Here is a 22,871-nt window from a genome sequence, read left to right on the forward strand (position 1 = left end):
TTTTTTGGTGTAAAGACCTGAAATGACTTGAAGCTCAAAGCAGACGACTTGGAGTTGACTTGGACTCATGAGCCAGTGACTCGAGACTCGACTTGGACTTGCCTGTATTTGACTTGGGACTTGACTCGGACTTGAGGTCAAAGACTTGAGACTTGCCTGAGACTCGCAAAACTACGACTCTGTTTGTGACGTTCAAAATACGGGTCCCCAGAAAAAGAGTTTGGGAAAGACTGGATTCTACAAGACGTGTGTACAAGAGTAAGACACATTTTACTCAAACACTCGGGGGAAACATCACATACAGATTCAGTTTTTTAGAGACGTATATTAAAGGGTCTGTTTGTGTAACATGGACACAGTCTGAAGCTTTTATGCCAGGTGCCCTCCCTCACTTTTCATTTTAAAAGCACCGGAAGCGCTTTAATCAACTGCTTCGTTTGAAAGTGTAGCTTTAGTGCGTCTCTCTCTCTCTCTTGCGCTCTTCTTCTCATCTCCCTCTTTTCATCCTCTCCACATCCTCCTCCCCCTCTTTCTCACTTCCTTTCTAGACCTTTTCTGTATCCTCTTGCTTCTCTCTTCTCTATCACCCACTTCCTTCCTCTTGCTCTCTGTTCCCTCCATCTCTCCCCCACTCCTCTCTCTCTCTCTCATCTTCTTTCTCTCTCATCCTATCTCCTCATTCCCTCTCTCCTCTCCTCTTCACAACCTCTTCCTCTCCTCTTCTTTTCTCTCTACCTATCCCTGTTCTCTTTTCTCCCTCCCTCCTTCTCGTCTCTTTTCCTTTGTCTCTCCCTTTTTATCTTATCTTTCATCCTCCCTCTCTACTCTTTTGTCCTCATCCTTACTCTCTCTCTCTCCTTTTCTATGTCCTCTCTCCTTTCTCTGTCCTCTCTCCTTTTCTCTGTCCTCTCTTCTTTCTCTCTCTCCTTTACTCTGTCCTCTCTCCTTTCTCTGTCCTCTCTCTCCTTTACTCTGTCCTCTCTCCTTTTCTCTGTCCTCTCTTCTTTCTCTCCTTTTCTCTGTCCTCTCTCCTTTCTCTCTCTCTCCTTTTTTTCTCCCCCTCTCCTTTCTCTGTCCTCTCTCCTTTCTTTCTCCCCCTCTCCTTTTCTCTGTCCTCTCTCCTTTCTTTCTCCCCCTCTCCTTTTCTCTGTCCTTTCTCCTTTTTCTCTCCCCCTCTCCTTTTCTCTGTCCTCTCTCCTTTGTCACTCTCCCCCTTTTCAGCCCCCTCTCTCTCCTCTGCCTCCTCCTCCTTTCTCTCTCTGTCTCTTCTTCCTCCTCATCCTTTCTCTCTCTTCCCTTCTCTGCTCCTTCCTCTCTCTCCTTTTTTCAGCACCCTTCTCTCTCTCCTCCTCCTCCTCCCTCTCTACTCTTTCCTCCTCATCCTTTCTCTCTCCTCTACCCCTCTCCTTTTCTCTGTCCTCCCTCCTTTCTCACTCTCACCCTTTTCAGACCCTCCTCTTTCTCCTCTTCCTCCTTATCTCTCTCTTTTTCTCTCCTCTACCCCGCTCTCTCTCTCTCTCTCCTTCTCTCTCTCTGCTGCAGTGATCCTCGCTTCTCTCTCTCCTCCTCCGCTCAGTTCTTGACAGACACGGACCCAAACCCCTCTTCCTCTCCTCTTTCCTCTCCTCCTCTTTCTTCTCTTTCAGTTTTGTACCGATCCAGTCTTTCTGCTTTCTGCTCGCCGTATTTTGACGCAGGAGACGTAAAAACAAAAGCGGGAATTTTACGACGTTTGGCTTCGTTTGGACGGACGCAGCTTTGGCGTCGCCCCGGGAAACGCAACACGTTTCACTTTTACGCACGGGACGCTGGATGAGCTCGAAAGCTTTTGACGCATTTTTACGACAAATTTGTACTTTTTAAAAATTATTATCATCTTTATTATAATCGCGGGAATTTTACGTCGATAAAACTCAAACTTCACGCTAATTTGAAAGATGATGAAATCGCGTATCCTCCGTAAAAAACTTTCATATCGACAGATAAACGTGACTATTATTAAAACGATGCAATGGAGAGGAATAGAGCTAATTAATAACTTTTAAAAACATATTTGGGTAATTATAATGACAAATTTATAATTTATGTCGTACAAGCTAACGATACGCTACGTAGCTTTAATGACGCAATTTGATTTTAAACGCTTCCGTATAACCGCTAATATTCACATTTTTTTTATTATTATTTCTCAAACTAAACTAAACTTTATACTTTGTCGTTTTTAGTTTTTTTTTTTTTTTTTTTTTTTTTTTTACAGAATTGGAGGTTTGTTTGGCTAATTATTTTGTTATCGTGCTTATATTTTCTATTACATCTACTTCTTTTTTTATTTGCTTAATTTTTTTTATTTTTCTTAAACAGAACACAGTACGTATATAGCACGTGCAGTTACAACTTAGATTTTTTTTTTTGCCTAACTTTTCATGCAGAATTTTAAAATTTTTGGACAAACGTTTCTACAAGTGTGACATTTCTATGGACTAATCTTGCATCATTCATTCATTTTTAATCACCGTTTTGACACTGACCTGTTGTTTTGGACCATGCCTGTTCTCCGGCACTCCCCTCGGCTCCTGCCTCTGTCCGTGGTGCTGACTCTCTCTCTCCTCTCCTCCCTTTCTCCTCCGGCGACAGGGAAAAAGAAGCTGTACATCGGCGCGCTATTCCCCATGAGCGGCGGTTGGCCCGGGGGTCAGGCCTGTCTGCCCAGCGCCCAGTACGCCATGGACCTGGTCAACAACCGCACCGACATACTGCCCGACTACGAGCTCGAACTCATCCACTACGACAGCATGGTGAGTGAAGGGGGAGGAGAGAGGGAGGGAGGGAAGAGTATGAGGGAGGAGAGGGAGAGAGGGAGTAGGGAGTATGGTACATGCATAATACTGAAAATAATAAGTGATAATAAAGAAACATTAAACAAACTAGACAAACTCATTTAGTAAAACAAACTAAATAGTGCTCCCTTCTATGTTCGCTGTGGATGGTCTCTGCTAAGGCTCCTCCGTCTGGCCACTCAAACAAACAACAAGTTCAAGTGAATTGATAATTCAGACTTATATTAACTAAAACGTGTGCACCCAAATTAGAATCAGGGTTCCCATGGTCAGGGAAATCTGGGAAAAAGTCAAAATGTCATTTTCAGGCCTGGAAAAGTTAGCCAGACTGGTGCCACCTAGTGTCTCCGCTCAATTTAATTTTTCTCCAGTGACTAGGTCAGGAATCAGAATACACTAGATGGTTCACAAAAACCCAGAGAGTGCGAGTTCTGGCACCAGCCAATCAGCAAAGAGCCAGACATTCAGTGTTGTCAATGATTCCCGAGATCGAGGATTTAAAGCCGAAACAAAGAGAACGTTTGGTAAATTTTATCAAGGGGAAAGACGTTATTGTGCTTTTTCCTACGGGATTTAGGAAAAGCTTAATATACAAGTTATCTCCGTTAGCGGCGCATTTCGTACGTCACAACCAAATAGCAGCGATTGGTTAAATTATAAAAAGTACCCGCCTACCGTCGAGCAAATTAATTCTAACGCTGCGAGGTCAGATGGTTTCTACGAAGTGAAACCGGATGATGAATCAGGCTATGGAAAAGTCATGGAATTGTGTAAATTCAATGAAAGTTTTGGAAAAGTAATTTTAGTGTCTCTTTCACGCAACTACAGTGTTCTGTTAAGTTCTCATTATGATTATTTCCAAATGTATGCACCTTTTTTTTTTTTTTAAAAAAGAGATAACAATAAATGCACTGACAGTATTTTGAATGTTCAAAAACAATAATCCCAAACCATGAGGTCAGTGGGAAGACTTAACATTTCATATTTAGCCCTAAAAGTCTGATCAATTCTACACATGCAGGTACCGTAAAATCATGGAAAATTCACTTTAGGACATGGAAAAGTTTAGAAATTTTGTCAGTGAAAAAGAGTGGGACCCCTGTAGAATATAAGTCTAAATACAGAAATTAAATTAAACTGTGTGCTGTAATTAATTTAATGTAAATGAAATGAAATTGCACTGTGTGAGAGTGACCTCAGAAAGAAAGAAGCCATGTGATTTGTTTGTTATTAATGTTCATATCTTGACAAAATAGTGAAACAAAAACTCCAGGATCATGTAGAGCGGGTTAATATGAATATTTGAAGACCAAAACGACGTGGCTCAGAGCAGCAGTTACAGAGAGAGGGGTGATTATTTTTCAATACAAAGTGAATTGTTGAAGTGTGTATTCTGAATCCCAGACAATTAGACGTGAGCAATAAAACAGTCTTGTATAACTAGGGGGGAAGCGGTTGTGCGGTTGTCAAATGTTTACTTTGGGTTTTGGGATAAAAGTGCTTGGGCACCACAGGTCCGGCCTACATATGTTTTTGCTGGAGCTGCCTGTGTCCTGGTTTGTTTTGGGTCAGTTTTGTCTCAGTTCTTGTTTCTGTGGGGACTCTCTGTGTGTGAAGTTCATGTTTCAAAGTCAAAAATAAGGTTTTCAGTGCAGCATTTATACAAGAAGTTTCAATAAGTTCTTCATTAACCTAGTTCATAAAAGACTACGGGGTTATTTAAACAGTTATTTAAACCCCCCTCTCCTCCATCCCTCTTCCTCTCTCTCCTCTTCCTCCTCTGTTCAGTGTGACCCTGGAGAGGCCACGAAGCTCCTGTACGACCTGCTGTACACGGAGCCTATAAAGATTGTGCTGATGCCCGGCTGCAGCGGAGTGTCCACGCTGGTGGGAGAGGCGGCGCGCATGTGGAACCTCATAGTGGTGAGTACTAATACTACTGCCACTACTGCTACTACTTCTCGTACTGTTACTACTACTGCTACTGAGAGAGGCCCAAGGTCCGTCTCCGCTGAGCGTCTGAGATCTGACCAGATCAGGATTTGACCACAACTTATAAACTACAACTGGTTTTAATACTGCGAATACTAATGTTTTAGTCCTGGTTTAGTCCTGGTTTATTTCTGGTTTAGTCCCAGGTTAGTCCCGGTTTAGTCCTCGTTTAGTCCTGGTTTAATCCCGGTTTAGTCCTGGTTCAGTTCTGGTTTAGTTCTGGTTTAGTCCTGGTTTAGTCCTGCTTTAGTCTTAGTTTTGTATTGCTTTAGTCCTGGTTTAGTCCTCTTTTAGTCCTGCTTTAGTCCTGGATTAGTCCTGATTTAAGTTTTGGTTTAGTCCTGGTTTAGTCCTGATTAAAGTCCTGGTTTAGTCCTGATTTAAATCCTGGTTTAGTCCTCATTTAAGTCATGGTTCAGTCCTGGTTTTGTCCTGATTAAAGTGCTGGTTTAGTCCTGGTTTAAATCCTGGTTTAGTACTGGTTTAAGTCCTGGTTTACTCCTGGTTTAGTCCTGGTTTAGTTCTGGTTTAGTTCTGGTTTAGCGCTGGTTTAGTCCCGGTTTAGTCTTGGTTTAGTTCTGGTTTAGTCCTGCTTTAGTCCTGGTTTAGTCCTGGTTTAAGTCCTGGTTTAGTCCTGGTTTAAGTCCTGGTTTACTCCTGGTTTAGTCCTGGTTTAAGTCCTGGTTTACTCCTGGTTTAAGTCCTGGTTTAGTACTGGTTTAGTCCTGGTTTAGTCTGGTTTTAGTCCTGGTTTAGTCCTGGTTTAAGTCCTGGTTTAATCCTGGTTTTCCTCTCTGTCTCTCAGCTGTCGTACGGCTCCAGTTCTCCGGCTCTGTCCAATCGTCAGCGTTTCCCCACCTTCTTCCGGACCCACCCGTCGGCGACGCTCCATAACCCCACCCGAGTGCAGCTCTTCCAGAAGTGGAAGTGGACGCGCATCGCCACCATCCAGCAGACCACCGAAGTCTTCACCTCCGTCAGTACCGCTCCTGCTTTTATCATTTTACTTTTACAAGTCGTGGAGAGCACAGAGTTAAAGGGGACGTAGAATGTAGGGTGACCACATTTTTAAAATCAAAACTGGGACATCCCAGGGTTGGATTGGTTGGTAATAATAAAATTGTGAAAAGCGTAATTAAAAAAACATTTTATGCACTCGGCACTAATGTGAGTCAGTATAGACAATGTATACCTCTCTTTACTGTTGGCAGGGATCAAACTGGTGAAATATAGGGAAATCTGGGACATTTCTTGTATAAAACTGACACAAATCACTGGTTTTGTATAAATCTGCTGGAACAGGGGGCACAGGGCTCAAAACTGGGACTGTTCCAGGTAAGTAGTAGTAGGGATGCAACGATATTCGATATAATATCAAATCGTTCGATACATGTCTCACAATTTGATGCCCGTGTCCCTCCATGCGCGCTGTGTTGTCTTTTATTTTGGTCCAAAAGAGAAACAGTTATCGCAGGTTCTCCTCAGATGCAGCAGAAAACAGCTCCATAAGGACTTACAGCTGAAATATTCTAACAGAGGTGGATTTTTATCTTTCAGTCACTTTTTATTTTACGTTGATAGCGCCAGGAATGACAAAGATATGAAGTTTTAAATACTTTAGAATGGCTTTTGGCTTTACATCGGCTTTAATCAAATGTGCTCATACACACATCCACGACGTGACTCACAATATACACGATCTATTTCTTAGACTATCTCAGGTTTACTCAGAAAACAGTCTGTTGAGACATTTCTATGTAATATAACAAAGTTTGACTGTCCAAAAAGAAGATGGGAGAGCGCTGTATGTGACAGACTATAACAGGGCAGTGTAGGAGGAGCTACGTACTGTCTCTGCTGGAGGAGGCAGAGCAGCGCCGACACAGGCGTGTTAACAAAGTGAGAGGACAGACACCAGGTTAGCTGCGAGGTCTTAAAAGTCTTAAAAAGGTCTTAAATTTCATGTTCCTAAATTAAGGCCTTAAAAAGTCTTAAATGATGTTGTCCAAGTCTTATTTTTTTTTTTTACAAAGGTCTTAAATTTCATTAACCTATTTTTTGTTTACCCAACCTGGCTGCAGTGCAATGTTAAATGGAGGGAGGGAAAAACAACAACAACATGAATGAACGTCTAATTTGGAGTATGTGTAAACAATACTTAGCTTGTCTTGTTATAATTTTGTAAATGTTTTTTTTTTTTTTTTTTGGGCTATTTTACAAGCAAAGCATATGACTATAAATGTGTTGTGAATGAGATTTTATAATTAAAGTATTTTTTTGTTATTTAAAGCAGGGAGTAATGGTAATTATTAGAATTGGATCTGCTATTTTCCCCTGCATAATGGGTGCGATGTGGTTTTTCATTTTCATTTAAACGGTCTGAAAAAGGTCTTAAAAAAGTCTTAAATTTGGGGTAGTCAAACCTGAGGATACCCTGGACACACTCAGGAGGAAAAGAAACCATCAAATCATCATCAAAAAGGAAAAATCTGATAGTGTAGCTCCCCTACAGTCTATATGAAGAGTAGACTGGCTATATTATAAAATATAAACTAATCTGAGAAAGCTCTGTTCTTATTTTCACTGAATAAAACTGCTGAGCTGTAAATCACTGAACCAAATGAACTAAAACACTTCACATATAAACTTACAACTGTGCACTAGCTCTACTGTAATGTATTGTATGTAATGTATGTATGTATTTTTTGCATCTTAAAACGTATTGAAATTGCATCAATATCGAGATATGTATCGAATCGTGGGAAAACCGTATTGTTGCATCTCTAGTGAACAGGGACGTCTGGTCACCCTAGTATAATGTCAAATCAACTTGTTGGAGCTTTCTACAGTGTTATGATATTTTCTCTTCAAAAACATGTCTGAGGAGTTTTAGAGTCATCCATGCATGTTTGAGTAATCTACCGATCTCTCTCGGGCCCAAACCCTTTTTAAGGTTTACTGTATGCAGTGTTGGGAAGGTCACTTTTAAAATGTATTCCCCTACAGATTACAGATTACATACCCCAAAATGTAGTTTGTAATGGAATCCATTAAATTACTTAAAGTGAGCAATGTAATCTGAATACTTTGGATTACTTGATTTGCTGTAGAGAAGCAAAGACCAGGAAATCATAACGTAAGATGTTTTATCTGCTAAAAGAAAATGAAAAGCCCAGACTTTACTCAATCAAATTAAAAATATTATTGATAGTAGAGGAGGAGACATGTCCACGCAGCCTGGTTTAATCTTGTTAAATCCTGTTTTAGTCCTGGTTTAGACCTGGTTTAGACCTGGTTTTAGTCCTGGTTTAGTTCTGGTTTAGTCCTGGTTTAGTCCTGGTTTAGACCTGGTTTTAGACCCTGTTTTAGACCTGGTTTAGATCTGGTTTAAGACCTGGTTTAATGTCTGGCAATGAGTGGAATTACCAAACAAAAAAGTATAGCCCAAAATGTGAAAACAGGAAAATACCGCCGTGTAATCCATTTATTTCAACCAAGTAACTGTAATCCAATTACCACTCACTGAAACAGTAATTGTAACCGAATACAGTTATTCATAATTTGTACTCTGATTACGTAACTCTGGTACATGTAATCTGTTACTCCCCAACACTGACTGTACGATCCTGTACAAGGCTCCACCCACAAGCCTACATCGTCCATGCTCCCACACGACAATTCTCCATAAATATACAAAAATAGGGTAGCCGCAAGGTCTTAAAAGTCTTAAATTTCATTTTCCTAAATTAAGGCCTTAAAAAGTCTTAAATTTTGTTGTCCAAGTCTTAATTCTTTCACAAAGGTCTTAAATTTCTTTAGCCTATTTTTTTTTTTTGGATACTCGACCGGGCTGCAGTGCGATGTTAAATGGAGGGAGGAAAAAACAACAACAACATGAAATCACATAAAATGAACGTCTAATTTGGAGTATGAGCACACGATACTTTGGTTTCTGGCACCGGCGGCAATGAGTAACCCATCAGTAGAGTGGAGGAAGTTGGATGGATGATGGGGAAGTGTCAGTTTAATCCAAAGTGTCTCTTAGATTGTAGATATAGTCCTGTAGTTGGTTGGTCATTATTCAAATTTGATCTGGTGTTTTTCGCCTGCATAATGAGTGCGATGTTGGTCTTAATTTTCATGTAAGTGGTCTTAAAAAGGTCTTAAAAAAGTCTTAAATTTAAATTAGTCAAACCTGGGGACACCCTGAAAAACATGACTGTGTAACAACTTGATCAACCTGCCGTTGTGCAGTAGTTTCATTAGAAGGATGTTAATATGTTGTTTTGTTATTTTCAAAACAATAAAAGGTAACATGGTGGACCAAATACGTTCTGTGTAATACCACCTTTTTCATTTAATATCGCTTTTGTTGTGACAGACTCTGGACGATCTGGAGCAGCGCACGAAGGAGGCGGGGATCGAGATCAGCGTCAGACAGTCCTTCCTCACCGACCCGGCCGTCGCTGTCAAAAACCTCAAGGTATTTGTGCTAATGCTCAGGCCCTTCACACCTGCTGTCTGCTGTAGTGTGTTAGCATCAGCTTTAGCATCAGCTTTTGTCAGTGCCTGATTCACGACCATCAAACTGCACACACCCAGACAGGCTACTTTAGCACATGCACTGGAGTTGCTATAGTTACTGCACTTTGGACAAATCTAGGGTGACCAGATGTGTCTATTTACCTGCGACAGTCCCAGTTTTGAGCCCTGTGTCCCCTGTCCCAGCAGATTTATACAAAACCACTGATTTGTCCCAGTTTTATTCAAGAAATATCCCAGGTGTCTCTATTTTTGACCAATTTGATCCCCGCCAACACTAAAGAGAAGCAGAAATTGTCATTTTTATAGGTAAAATACAGAAAAGCTGTTTAAAAATGACCAAAACACAAAGAAAATGTGACTAGACTGACTCATGTTAGTCCTGAATGGGCCAAATGTAGAACAATTTTCCTAAATTACACACTCGTTTCACAATTTTATTATTACCAGCCAGCCCAAACTGAAGGTGTCCCAGTTTTTGTTTTTGAAAAGCTGGTCCGCCTTTCACCCTAGCTGAGTCAGAGCTGTAATCCATGTATTTGTGTCCTCAAGACTAGATTATTGTAACAGTCTATTCACCTGTCTGAGCAAGAAGGCATAACATCAAGAATTACAGTCACAAAATGAAAATGTACAATTATGCTTTCTTCTCTATGAATACGAATTCACAGACACAACTGTCTAAAATATGACATCACTTCACAGGCTTTATTTATTGAGCAGAAGAAACATCGATCGAGATGCCACACTTTTGCGCTACATACGGACTCAACCAAGGAACCAGGACTGAACCAGGACTGATTCCAGGACTGAACCAGGACTAAAACAGGACTAAACCAGGACCAGAAAAGAACTTCTGCTCAGTAAATAAAGCCTGTGAAGTGATGATGTATTTTTAACAGTCGAGTCACGTCTGTGAATGTGTATTCGTACTGAAGAAAGCGTAATCATACATTTTCATTTCGTGATTGTAATTCTTGATGTTGCAGTGTTTCAATTTGTATTCTGATGAATAAAATACACACAACACATTGTATGTACGACTTGACTCATTCAAGAGTTTATAAACATTTATTTTATGCTCAACTACAGACAAATGCACACAGATATTTTTGAAAGCTTTCTTACTCCATATGTATACTCGTACTTTACTATCTCATTAAACCAATCATGCTGATATCTAAACTAGGGATGGGCATGATTAGTCGACTAATCAATAATTGATCATTAAAAATTTCGTCGATTATGTTCATTTCTAATCGACAAACAATGTGGGTTTATGTGTGTAGATACAAAGCTGCGTCTGACACAAACACTGGAGTTTCGGCCTCAGTCCCACGTTTGGGCTCTGGCTCCTCCTTAGATCACTGTACCTCTCAGTGAGTGTGTTTACATGTACATCTGTATCCCGCTTTCAGCATGGTGCATGTAAACACAGTATCCTGTTTACTGCAACATAAAGAGCTGCACTAAACCTGCACACATACGATCTCTGAAAACATCACAACACACACACAGAACAGACTCACCATCAGCATCAACATCCTCTGTCACAGAAAGAACACTCATATTCCACTGAGTCATGTCCTTAGGTCAAACAGAAACTGAACTGCATCAGCGCACAAGAGTGTTTTCTTTCTTTTCTCATCTTAGTTTATGCAAATTAACAATGCGGTTTTAAGTTTCGTTTCTGTAAGTTTTGCGCAAAGCTGCATTAAACACATGATAATGTCAAACAGCTGATGTGGCTCTAGAGTGTTTACAGTTTATATGTTGTAAAGTTGAATTTAATTCTGCAGATTAGTAATAGTAATAATAATGATGATACTTATTATATATAAAAACGTTCACGATTAATCTAATTGATTAAATCAAAAATCTAAACTCATATGTCTTTCTCCTTTTTCTGTACTATATGCTGTATTTTTTTATTTTTACTATTTATTATTCAAACTATCACATTAATATTATTTGTGTCGGAAAAGTGGAATGTTTGAAAAATAATAAAGTGCCGCTACTCTGACAAGGAAAAAAAAAAAGTCAAAGTAGTGGGACGCTTGATAAATAATGTCAATAATAATTCTGCTACTCCGACAATTAGACGTGAATATCTAAATAGCGGCATGTCGGAATAACGGCATGGACGTGGCTACCACACAGACCGAGCACAAAATAAACATGTTTCAGAGAGTTAAAGAGTTAAATGAAAAGGTGCCAAATCCGGACACAGAGCGCGTTCACTCCTCACACCTGCTGGAGAGTGTGAGCATCAGCATTAAAGTCCGGCATGCAGCTCTTTTGCATACAGCGCTTTGATATTCACAGGAAATGAAGGTGATATGTTAATAAGCTGCTCCATGACGCAGAGCCACAGGACGGCCGCTCTGACCGGATTTGTGATGGGACAAGGAGAAAGACGAGAAGAATTGACGTTTCTAATTTGACTAATGATGTTTTGAAAAAGGTTTAAGGTTTGAAGATCCCGTGTCCCTCTGTCCTCACCGTGTTTGTGTGTTTCCTCCAGAGGCAGGACGCTCGAATCATCGTGGGGCTGTTCTACGAGACCGAGGCTCGGAAAGTCTTCTGTGAGGTCAGAGTTCAGCCCTTTTGTTTGTCTGACGCCTGACAGACTAAACCCAGGACGAAAGGAATAAACCTAGGACTAAACCCAGGACTACACCCAGACTAAACCCAGGACTAAACCCAGGACTAAAGGACTAAAGGACTAAACCCACACTAAACTCAGGACTAAACCAAGAGTAAACCCAGACTAAATCCAGACAAAACCCAGGACTAAACCCAGGACTAAAGGACTAAACCCAGGCCTAAAGGACTAAACCCAAGACTAAACCAAGGACCAAAGATGTAAACCCAGGACTAAACCCAGGACTAAACCCAGACTAAACCCAGACTACACCCAGACTAAACCCAGACTAAACCCAGACTACACCCAGACTAAACCCAGACTACACCCAGGCAAAACCCAGGACTAAACCCAGACTAAAGGACTAAACCCAGACTAAACTCAGGACTAAATCTAGGACTAAACCCAGACTAAACCCAGACTAAATCCAGAATAAACCCAGGACTAAACCCAGACTAAACCCAGGACTAAAGGACTAAACCCAGAATAAACCCAGTACGAAAGGACTAAACCCGGACCAAACCAAGGACTAAATCCAAGATTAAACCCAGACTAAATCCAGGGCTGTAGACTAAATGCAGACTAAACCCAGACCATACCAAAGACTAAAAGGGAGAGTGAGGGGGGAGGAGGGGCGGGGCCTGGAGGACTAAAGGGGAGAGTGAGGGGGGAGGAGGGGCGGGGCCTGGAGGACTAAAGGGGGAGAGTGAGGGGGGAGGAGGGGCGGGGCCTGGAGGACTAAAGGGGAAATTGCCAAAAAATATCCCAAGAACAGTAGATAATGCTCTTTAAACACCATGTACACAGTTTAGTAGCAGATTAAAAGGTGGATTTAGTGTTTAGTTCCAGTTTAAATGTTCCGTCTGAAGGTTTACCTCGGCCTGTTCCGTGCAGATACGCCATCCTGTTTATCGAGGGTCAGACAAAGCAGATTTTCACGAGCTCCGTGTCGGGGGAGATGTTCAGAATATAAAACAGCATTATGTTAATCGGAGCTTTTTAACCTTGAGACCGGAGATTTTTGACAATATAAAGAAATGCAGCGTTTACTTAATGAACCAAATAAGCGCGAGAGAGGAGAAGAAGAATCCATCCCTCTCTTCTCTGAAACCTTTTCCAGATCCGTCGTCTTACATAACTCCACTTTATGTTTTGGTTCAAATAAAACTCCTCCGTTCTGACTAATTATTCAGCCCAGTGTGCACCTGTCTGTCACTCCTCTCTCTCTCTTTTTCCTCTCTCCTTCCTTCTCTCCTTTTCTCTCCCCTTGTGCTCTCTCTCCCTTCCTCTTCCCTTGCTCTTGCTCTTTCCTCTTTCTCTCGCTTCCCTCGCGTTCTGTCTCTCCGTCTCTCTATCCTCCTCCCTTTATCTCCTTCTCTCCTCTCTCTCTTCTCTTTTCTCTCCCTCTCTCCCTCTCTCCGTCCCTCTCTTTCTGTCAGTCATAAATCAGGGAGTAGGAGGACTTCATTTGCATTTCAGAGAGACGAGAGTTTAAACAGATATAAGTGATCGTAATAAATCAGCTCCTGTTAATGAGTCTGTCGTGGCCCTATCTCGCACTCACTGGGACTGGGGACTAACCCGGGACTAAACCAGGACTAAACCAGGACCAAACCAGGACTAAACCAAGGCTATTCCAGGACTAAACCAGGATTTAACCAAGACTAAACCAGATGTAACCAGTTGTGTTCACATTTATCCTCGTTTGGTCCTGGTTTTAGCCCAGTTTAGTCCAGATGAAGACTTAACTCGGACTAAACCAGGTCTAAATCAGGACTATACTTGGACTTATTCTGGATGAAACCAGAACCAGGTTTTAACCATAATTTAACTAAGTCTTAATCAGGACTGGACAAGGACTTTACCAGGACTAACCAAGAACCAAACCAGGACTATTCTAGGACTAAACCAGGACTTAACCAAGACCTTAACCAGGTGTATTCAAGGTATGCATTTATACTTGTCCTTGTTTAGTCCAGATGAATACTTGGTTTAGTTACTTGTTTAGTTGAAGGCACCCTGAGGCTAAACCAAGTCTCAGTTTGGATTTAACCAGATCTAAAGCAGGACTATACTTGGACTTAGCCCAGATGAAAACAGAACCAGGTTTTAACCATAATTTGACTAAGTCTTAATCAGAACTGAACAAGGACTTTACCAGGACTAACCCAGAACTAAACCAGCACTATTCTAGGACTAAACCAGAACTATTCTAGGACTAAACCAGGACTTAACCAAGACTAAACCAGATGTATTCCTGGGATGTGTTCATACTTGTCCTCGTTTGGTTCTGGTTTGAGCCGAATTTACTTGAGATGAAGACTTGATTTAGACTACGACCTGGATTAGTCCTAAAATTTAGGACTAAACCAGGTCTTAACTTGGATTTAACCAGGACTAAAGTGGGACTAAACCAAGTCTAAATCAGGATGATACTTGTACTTGGAACCCAGATGAAACCAAAACCAGGTTTTAACCATAATTTAACTAAATCTTAATCAGAACTGAACTTTACCAGAACTACTCTAGGACTAAACCAGGATTATTCTAGGACCAAACCAGGATTATTCTAGGACTAAACCAGGATTTAACTAAACCAAGGATGTGTTCATACTTGTCCTTGTTTGGTCTTGAGTCGAGCTCAGTTTAGACCAGATGAAGACTTGGTTTAGTTGAAGGACTAAACCAGGTTTTACCTTGGACTTAACCAGGACTAAAGTGGGACTAAACCAGGTCTAAATCAGAACTATACTTGGACTTAACCTGGATGAAATCAGAACTGAACAGATTCTAGGACTAAACCAGGACTTAACCAAGACTAAACCAGATGTATTCCAGGGATGTGTTCATACTTGTCCTCATTTGGTTCTGGTTTGAACCCAGTTTAGTCCAGATGAAGACTTGGTTTAGTTTCTGATTTAGTTGAAGGCACCCTAAGACTTAAGAATAAACCAGGTTTTAACTTAAACTTACCCAGGACTAATGTGGGACTAAACAAGTTCTAAATCAGGACTACACTTGGACTTAACCCGGACGAAATCAGAACCAGGTTTTAACCATAATTTAACAAAATATTAATCAAAACTGAACAAGGACTTTACCAGGACTAACCCAAAACTAAACCAGGACAGTTCTAGGACTAAACCAGGACTTAACCAGATGTATTCCAGGGATGCATTCATACATGTCCTTGTTTGGTCCTGGTTTGAGCACAGTTTACTCCAGATTAAGACTTGGTTTAGTTTCTGCTTTAGTTGAAGGCACCCTGAGACTTACGACTAAACCAGGACTTAACCAGAACTAAAGTGGGACTAAACTAGGTCTAATTTTGGAATAAACTTGGGACTTAATCTGGACTAAATCAGAAATAAACCAGGACCAACTTAACATGATTTGGTCAACTTGTTAAGGTCTTGAATTAGTCCTAGTCTAGTCCAGAGTTTAGTTTCACTTTAGTCTAAGTTTTGATCTGGTCGATATGCACCAGAACTTATCCAGAACTTAACCTGGACAAATTCACCAAAAGTAATCATTTTGCCTTTGGTTCATTTCTCTTCGTTTCCGGTGCGTTTCAGGTTTTTAAGGAGAAGTTGTACGGTAAGAAGTACGTGTGGTTCCTGATCGGCTGGTACGCAGACAACTGGTTCAAGATCAAGGACCCGGCGATCAACTGCACCGTGGAGAACATGACGGAGGCTGTGGAGGGTCACGTAACCACCGAGATCGTAATGCTCAACCCCGAAACCCTCAAAGGAGTCTCCAACCTGGTGAGACCATCTGCACCATCTGACCCTCTCCTCTGCTCCTCTGCTCCATCTGACCCTCTCCTCTGCTCCATCTGACCCTCTCCTCTGCTCCATCTGACCTTCTCCTCTGCACTCTCTCTTCCTCTGACCCTCTCCTCTGCTCCTCTGCTCCATCTGACCCTCTCCTCTGCTCCATCTGACCCTCTCCTCTGCTCCATCTGACCTTCTCCTCTGCACTCTCTCTTCCTCTGACCCTCTCCTCTGCTCCTCTGCTCCATCTGACCCTCTCCTCTGCTCCATCTGACCCTCTCCTCTGCTCCATCTGACCCCTCTACTCTCTTCATCTGCTCCTTCTGACCCTCTTCTCTGCTCCATCTGGCCTTCTCCTCTGCACCCTCTCTTCCTCTGACCCTCTCCTCTGCTCCTCTGCTCTATCTGATCCTCTTCTCTGCTCCTCTTCTCCAACTGACTCGCTCCTCTGCATCTTCTGCTCCATCTGACCTTCTCCTCTGCTCCTCTGCTCCATCTGACCCTCTCCTCTGCTCCATCTGACTCTCCCCTCTGCTCCATCTGACTCTCCCCTCTGCTCCATCTGACTCTCCTCTGCTCCTCTGTATCCTCTGCTCCATCTGATCCTCTTCTCTGCTCCTCTTCTCCATCTGACTCGCTCTTCTTCATCTTCTGTTCAATCTGATCCTCTCCTCTGCTCCATCTGCTCCATCTGATCCTCTCCTCGGCATCCTCTGCTCCATCTGACCCTCTCCACTCATCCTCTGCTAAATCTGACCCTCTCCACTCATCCTCTGCTAAATCTGACCCTCTCCTCGGCATCCCCTCTTCCTCTGTACCATCTGCTCCCCCCTGCTCCTCTCCTCTGCATCCTCTGTCACGTCTAACCCTCTCCTCTGCTCCTCTGCTCCTCTCCTCCTCTGATCCTCTCCTCTGTTCATCTCACCCTATCCTCTGCACCCTCTCCTCCTCTGACCCTCTCCTCTGCTCTTCTGCTCCATCTGATCTTAGACTCTGCTCCTGTGCTCCATCTGACCCTCTCCTCTGCTCCTCTGCATCCTCTGCATCATCTGACCCTCTTCTCTGCTCCACCTAATCCTCTCCTCTGCGTCCTCTGACCCTCTCCTCTGCTCTGTCTGACCCTCTCTTCTTTCCTCTGCATCCTCTGCATCATCTGACCCTCTCCTCTGCTCCTTTTGACCCTCTCCTCTGTTCTTTTGCGCCGTCTGACTCTCTCCTCTGCATCCTCTGCATCCTCTGACCCTCTCCTCTGCTCTGTCTAACCCCTCCTCCCTCCCTCCCTTCCTTCCTTGTCTCCTCTGTCCTTGTTTGCAGCTGTTGTTTACACACATTTATAATTTCTCTCTGCACTTTTCTTCTCCGTGATAAGCAGCTCCTCTCTCCTTTCTCTCGCTCTCTCTTTTACTCTTATCTCCTCTCTCCACCTCTATGCCAATCACTCGCTCCTTTCTCCGTCTTTCTCTCCTCCTCTCTCTCTCTCTCCACCTCTCTTTCTCCATTCTCCCGGTGTGAGAAGGAGACAGGTTGTTGAGAGATGCGTTTTGATAGAGTAGAGCCTCGTCAGCTCATTTCCTGTCTCCAGCGGCGCGTTCAAATACCAAACACAGCGTGGGAATTTCAATGAGACACAACTTAGGCACACGAGATGGAGATGGAGATAGTGGAACAGCACAAAGTCGCACAAATCGCACAAACTATCAACAAAAAATAAATAAATTGTCGACTAAATAAAAATGCAGAAAAAGCAGAGGATGCAGAGGAGCAGAGGATGTAGAGGGTCAGAGGTTCAGAGGAAAGGGTCAGAGGAGCAGATAATGTAGAGGGTCAGAGAAGAAGAGGAAGTAGAGGGTCAGAGGAGCAGAGGAGAGGGTCAGAGAATGTAGAGGACCAGAGGATGTAGAGGGTCAGAGGAGCAGAGGATGTAAAGGGTCAGAGGATGTAGAGGGTCAGAGGAGCAGAGGATGTAGAGGGTCAGAGGATGTAGAGGGTCAGAGGAGCAGAGGATGTAGAGGGTCAGAGGATGTAGAGGGTTAGAGGAGCAGAGGATGTAGAGGGTCAGAGTATGCAGAGGGTCAGAGGATGTAGAGGGTGTAGAGGGTCAGAGGATGTAGAGGGTGTAGAGGGTCAGAGGATGTAGAGGGTGTAGAGGGTCAGAGGATGTAGAGGATCAGAGGAGCAGAGGATGTAGAGGCTTATAGGAGTAGAGGATGTAGAGGGTCAGACGATGCAGAGGGTCAGAGGATGTAGAGGGTCAGAGGAGCAGAGGGTGTAGAGGGTCAGAGGAGCAGAGGGTGTAGAGGGTCAGAGGAGCAGAAGGTGTAGAGGGTCAGAGGAGCAGAGGAGAGGGTTAGAGGATGAAAGGAGAAGGTCAGAGGATGGAGCAGAGGATGGAGCAGAGGATGTAGAGGGTTAGAGGACACAGAGGAGAGGGTCAGAGGAGGTGGAGGGTCAGAGCAGCAGAGAAGAGGGTCAGAGGAGGTGGAAGAGAAGGTCAGAGGAGCAGAGGAGAGTTTCAGAGGATGTAGAGGATCAGAGGACACAGAGGAGAGTGTCAGAGGAGCAGAGGAAAAAAAGTAGAGAATGCAGGGGATGTAGAGGATCAGACTGAGCAGAGGATGAGAGGAGAGGGTCAGAGGAACAGACAAGAGAGTCAGATGGAGCAGAGGAGAGGTTAGACCAGGGGTGTCCAAACTTTTTTCATCAAGGGCCACGTATTTAAACACAGACGAAGCAGAGGGCAGATCGAGGGCTGGTGCTCAGTACAGTGAATAATATAAATATGTGCATGTTTAACATGTTAGAATGACCTTTTATTCATGCTAAGACCCTTAAAACCACACACTAAATATTAAATATTCGCTTTATCAAGGTAGATTTTCAAAAAACTTCCAGTAAAAAGTTAATTTTTAATTGATGCAAGGTAATTTGGGCCAATTCACCTGGAAGCCTGGGGGCCAAGAAAAATTTGTCTGAGGGCCTCATAGTGTGGACATGCCTGGGTTAGACAGAGCAGAGGATGAAAGGAGAGGGTCAGAGGATGAGAGGAGAGGGTCAGATGGAGCAGATGATGCATAGGAGAGGGTAAGAGGAGCAGAGAAGAGGGTTAGATGGAGCAGAGGATGAGAAGGAGAGAGTCAGATGGAGCAGAAGATGCAGAGAAGAGGGTCAGATGGAGCAGAGAAGAGGGTTAGATGGAGCAGAGGAGAGGGTCAGAGGAGCAGAGGATGAGAGGAGGGGGTCAGATGGAGAGGGTGAGGTGGAGCAGAGGATTGACTGTTCTTCTCTCTCAGACCTCTCAGGAGTTCTTGGAGGAGCTGATGTCTCGTCTCGGAGGTAAAAACCCAGAGGAGACGGGCGGGTTCCAGGAGGCTCCGCTGGCTTTCGACGCCGTCTGGGCTCTGGCTCTGGCCCTAAACAAAACCTCAGAGAGACTCAAGGCTAAAGGGCGCCGCCTAGAGGACTTCAACTACAACAACCACGACATCACCTCCGAGATCTACCGCGCCCTCAACACCAGCTCCTTTGAAGGGGTCTCTGTGAGTACACCACCACCATTTTCCTTTGGAGTTATTGATTATAAAGAGTCTAGGGTTAAAAATAAAACTTATCAAAATGGCTGTACCCAGTTATTTTCATGCAATAAAGCTTCATTAGTTTTGTTCCACTTCAGATATGTTGTATAAGCAGGTTAAAATGAGAGTAGTAGGAAGTAAAAATGGTGCGTTAGCAAACTAGTTGTTTTTCACACTATGATGACTTCACTCTGGTGTCTGAAAGTTGTAAGAAGTGCTTATAAACTCATCGTAGTGATTAATTACGATGTTCTGAATGAATGAGGCAAGTGAGGAATAACTTTGGACCACTGCAAACTGTTTACAATGAACTACCGTATTTTTTGGACTATAAGCCACTCCGGAGTATAAGTCGCACCAGCCAAAAAATTGTGTAATGAAGAAGAAAAAAAAACATATATAAGTCGCAATTTTTAGCAGAAATTTATTTGAAAAAATCAGAGACGAGGAACCGACATTTCCTGTTGAAAGTCAAGTTCTAGTACTAACAATAGAAAAGAGAAGAACAGACTGTTAACGTCACATATGAACAGTTCTTCAGATCAACTATAACATAAACAATAGAACAGAACAAGTTTAACCAAACTCTCCATCTCACTCCAAATCAATAAATCCATTCAATTCTTCGTCCTCGGTGTCACTTCTGAACAACTCCTCGACCTCCCGAGGTAAAGGGAGGGCCATTTCTGTGTAGTTGTCATCAGACTCAGCATTAGTTCCAGTTAGAATTATTCTGGTCTTTCTGGCTTTGTCCATCCATCCAGTGACTTCAGGAAAGTTTCATGGTGCATCCTCCCGGTGTCACAAGTTTCTCTCTCACTCCAAACTTTCTTTCTGCTGCTCGATTAGCGTTTTCAGCTGCAGATTTCACTACATTCAGCTTGTAATCTGCAAAATAAGATTTTCTTTTTGGGGGCATTTGTGTTCAGTCTTCTCAGTCATCTTTATAAGTTTGTTTAAATGTAAAATTTTCAGTGGTGCAGAAGTAATGGTGCAATCGAATGAACAGACAGACAGGACAGAGGCTCTTTCTGCAGGAGACATGTGCAGTAGAGTGAAGTGACAGTGGTACAGGAGCAACAGGAGCAGCAGATACTCACACACAAGACTAGAACCTCTCACCGCTTCAGTGTGAACATTTTAATATACAAGTTGCACCGGAGTATAAGTCGCTGGAAACACCCAAACCATGAAAAAAGGTGTGATTTATAGTCTGAAAAATACGGTAGATCTGTTTTTCACATTTTTAAATCTGTAAAAATCAGCCTTTAAACATTTTTGCATTGTACTACAAGTTTGAAACATTTTAAACAACGGTCATGTTTTTATTTAGAGCATTATTTGTTTGATTTCAGGGTCACGTGGTGTTTGACGCTCAGGGCTCCAGGATGGCCATGACGCTCATCGAACAACTGCAAGGTCCAAACTCTGCTCTGTCATCACAACACATCACACAAGACTCTGTGCTCAAGGCCTGTGCTCGTCATCAGGGACACGTGAGGGAGAACGGGGAGAGAACTGCAGAGATGGAGCAGAGAATGCAGAGGAGAGTGTCAGATGGAGCAGAAGATGAGATCTGAGGGTCAAATGGAGTAGAGGATGAGAGTAGAAAGTCAGATGGAGAAGAGGATGAAATCAGAGGGTCAGATGGAGCAGAGGAGAGGCTCAAATGGAACAGAGGATGAGAGGAGAGGGCCAGAGGAGCAGAAGATGCAAAGGAGAGGGTCAGAGGAGCAGAGGAGAGGATCAGATGGAGCAGAGGATGAGAGGAAAGGGTCAGATAGAGCAGGGGATGCAGAAGGAGAGGGTCAGAGGAGCAGAAGATGTAGAGGAAGGGGTCTGATGGATCAGAGGAAAGGGTCAGATAGAGCTGGGAAGAGGGTAGATGAAGCAGAGGATGAGAGGAAATGGTCACATGGAGCAGAGGAGAGGGTTAGACGGAGCAGAGGATGGAGAGGAGAGGGTCAGATGGAGCAGAAGTTTAGAGGAGAGGGTTAAGGAGAGGAGAGAACTGCACTGGAAACACACTCCATTTTCATCCAAACTGGAGAAAAACATGAGGCTATTGGAACAGGATGACAGACATAAACAGTACAGAGGGATTATCAGACTATGTCACCCACGATACTTCACCTACAGAAAGAGCCCCTGTCCTGTCTTCTGTCATGTCACTGTCTTGTAGGATTTCCCCTGTCCCTGCAGATTTATCCACAACCATTGACTTGTCCCAGTTTTATACAAGAAATATCCCACGTGTCCCTATTTTTGACCAACTTGATCCTTGCCTACAGTAAAGAGAGACGTAAATTGTCATTTGTTTAGGTAAAATACAGAAAAGCTGCTTAAAAACGACCAAAACCCTAAGAAAATGTGACTATACTGACTCACATTAGTGCAGAGTAGGGATGTAACGATATTCAAATCTATCTCTACGATATTCTCACGATATGCTTCTCACAGTACGATATTTATTGCGAAATTTTGTGTAAGCAACAAAACAAAACAAACAAACAAACAAAAAAATTTAGTATGCTACTTTTCTCTCATCGCAATCCAAAAAAATTAAGATTTCAGCATGTTTATTGGATTGAAACAGAGCAAAGCATCATGGTCTATGTAGTTTTTTAGCTGTTGCTGCACCAAAACAATGAATTTAAGCAGAGACACTTGAGATTCAATATACTGTGATGACCCACAATATTATTGTGAGACTTTTGACGATACGATATCACGATATTTTGGTTATTGTTACATCCCTAGTGCTGAGTGCAGAACAGTTTTCTTTAATTATGCACTTGTTTCACACTTTTATTATTACCAACCAACTCAAACCAGGAATGTCCCAGTTTTTTATTCTAAAATCTGGTCACCCTACACCAGGTCCGACCACTGAAGTTTGAGACATTTCTTCTCATCATTTACACACTCACCTGTATTTAACACATACGGGTCATTAAGACATATCTAATGTTCATTTAGCAGCAGAACATATTGTATCAAACTGTGGTCGCAACTTCATCATAACCACACAGACGGACCGCTTTCTGCACTCAGGTTGCACACGCATCCTCTGTGATGATAAACAAATAATCCATATATCTAAATGGACATAGCTAACCTACTAGCCACCATGTTCAAAGCTTCCGGCTCCATTAATTTACTATGTGTTGAGAAGCGTCACCCCTCCCTCTGTAACTTCTGCTGTGAGACGCTTCATTTTGGTCTTTAAATGTTTCTGTTTAGAGGTCTGCGCGGGACAGAATTTTCAATCCCGCTCCCGCCCACGCCCGCAAAGAATTGTAATTTTCATTCCATCTCCTGCCCGCATCTGTGATATTTTGTCCCGCTCTTGCCCACAAATCTCGCAGGATGGGGACGTTTGCTTTCACGGAGAAGCAAACGTCCCCGTGAGATTAGACCACATCTGCAAGTTTATGCTGCTTAAAATGTTTTTATTTTCCAAAATATCCAGCACAAATGATGTATGATAGGTAGGGGTGTAACAATA

At 42.8% G+C, this 22,871-nt stretch overlaps 1 protein-coding gene across 1 annotated transcript in view; it reads left to right on the plus strand.

Annotated features, from left to right (window-relative positions):
- gabbr1a (gamma-aminobutyric acid (GABA) B receptor, 1a) overlaps window positions 1–22,871 on the plus strand; it is a 62,088-nt gene that overhangs the window by 18,770 nt on the left and 20,447 nt on the right. The window contains 8 exon segments of the mRNA XM_055164028.1: window positions 2,635–2,795; window positions 4,626–4,760; window positions 5,635–5,805; window positions 9,211–9,312; window positions 11,896–11,961; window positions 15,591–15,782; window positions 19,082–19,327; window positions 20,719–20,782. Of these exon segments, the coding sequence (XP_055020003.1) occupies window positions 2,635–2,795; window positions 4,626–4,760; window positions 5,635–5,805; window positions 9,211–9,312; window positions 11,896–11,961; window positions 15,591–15,782; window positions 19,082–19,327; window positions 20,719–20,782 (1,137 nt within the window).

Source organism: Boleophthalmus pectinirostris, unplaced genomic scaffold (genome assembly GCF_026225935.1).
Source record: "Boleophthalmus pectinirostris isolate CB_2022bp ecotype Guang Dong unplaced genomic scaffold, ASM2622593v1 HiC_scaffold_6, whole genome shotgun sequence".
NCBI lineage: Eukaryota > Metazoa > Chordata > Actinopteri > Gobiiformes > Gobiidae > Boleophthalmus > Boleophthalmus pectinirostris.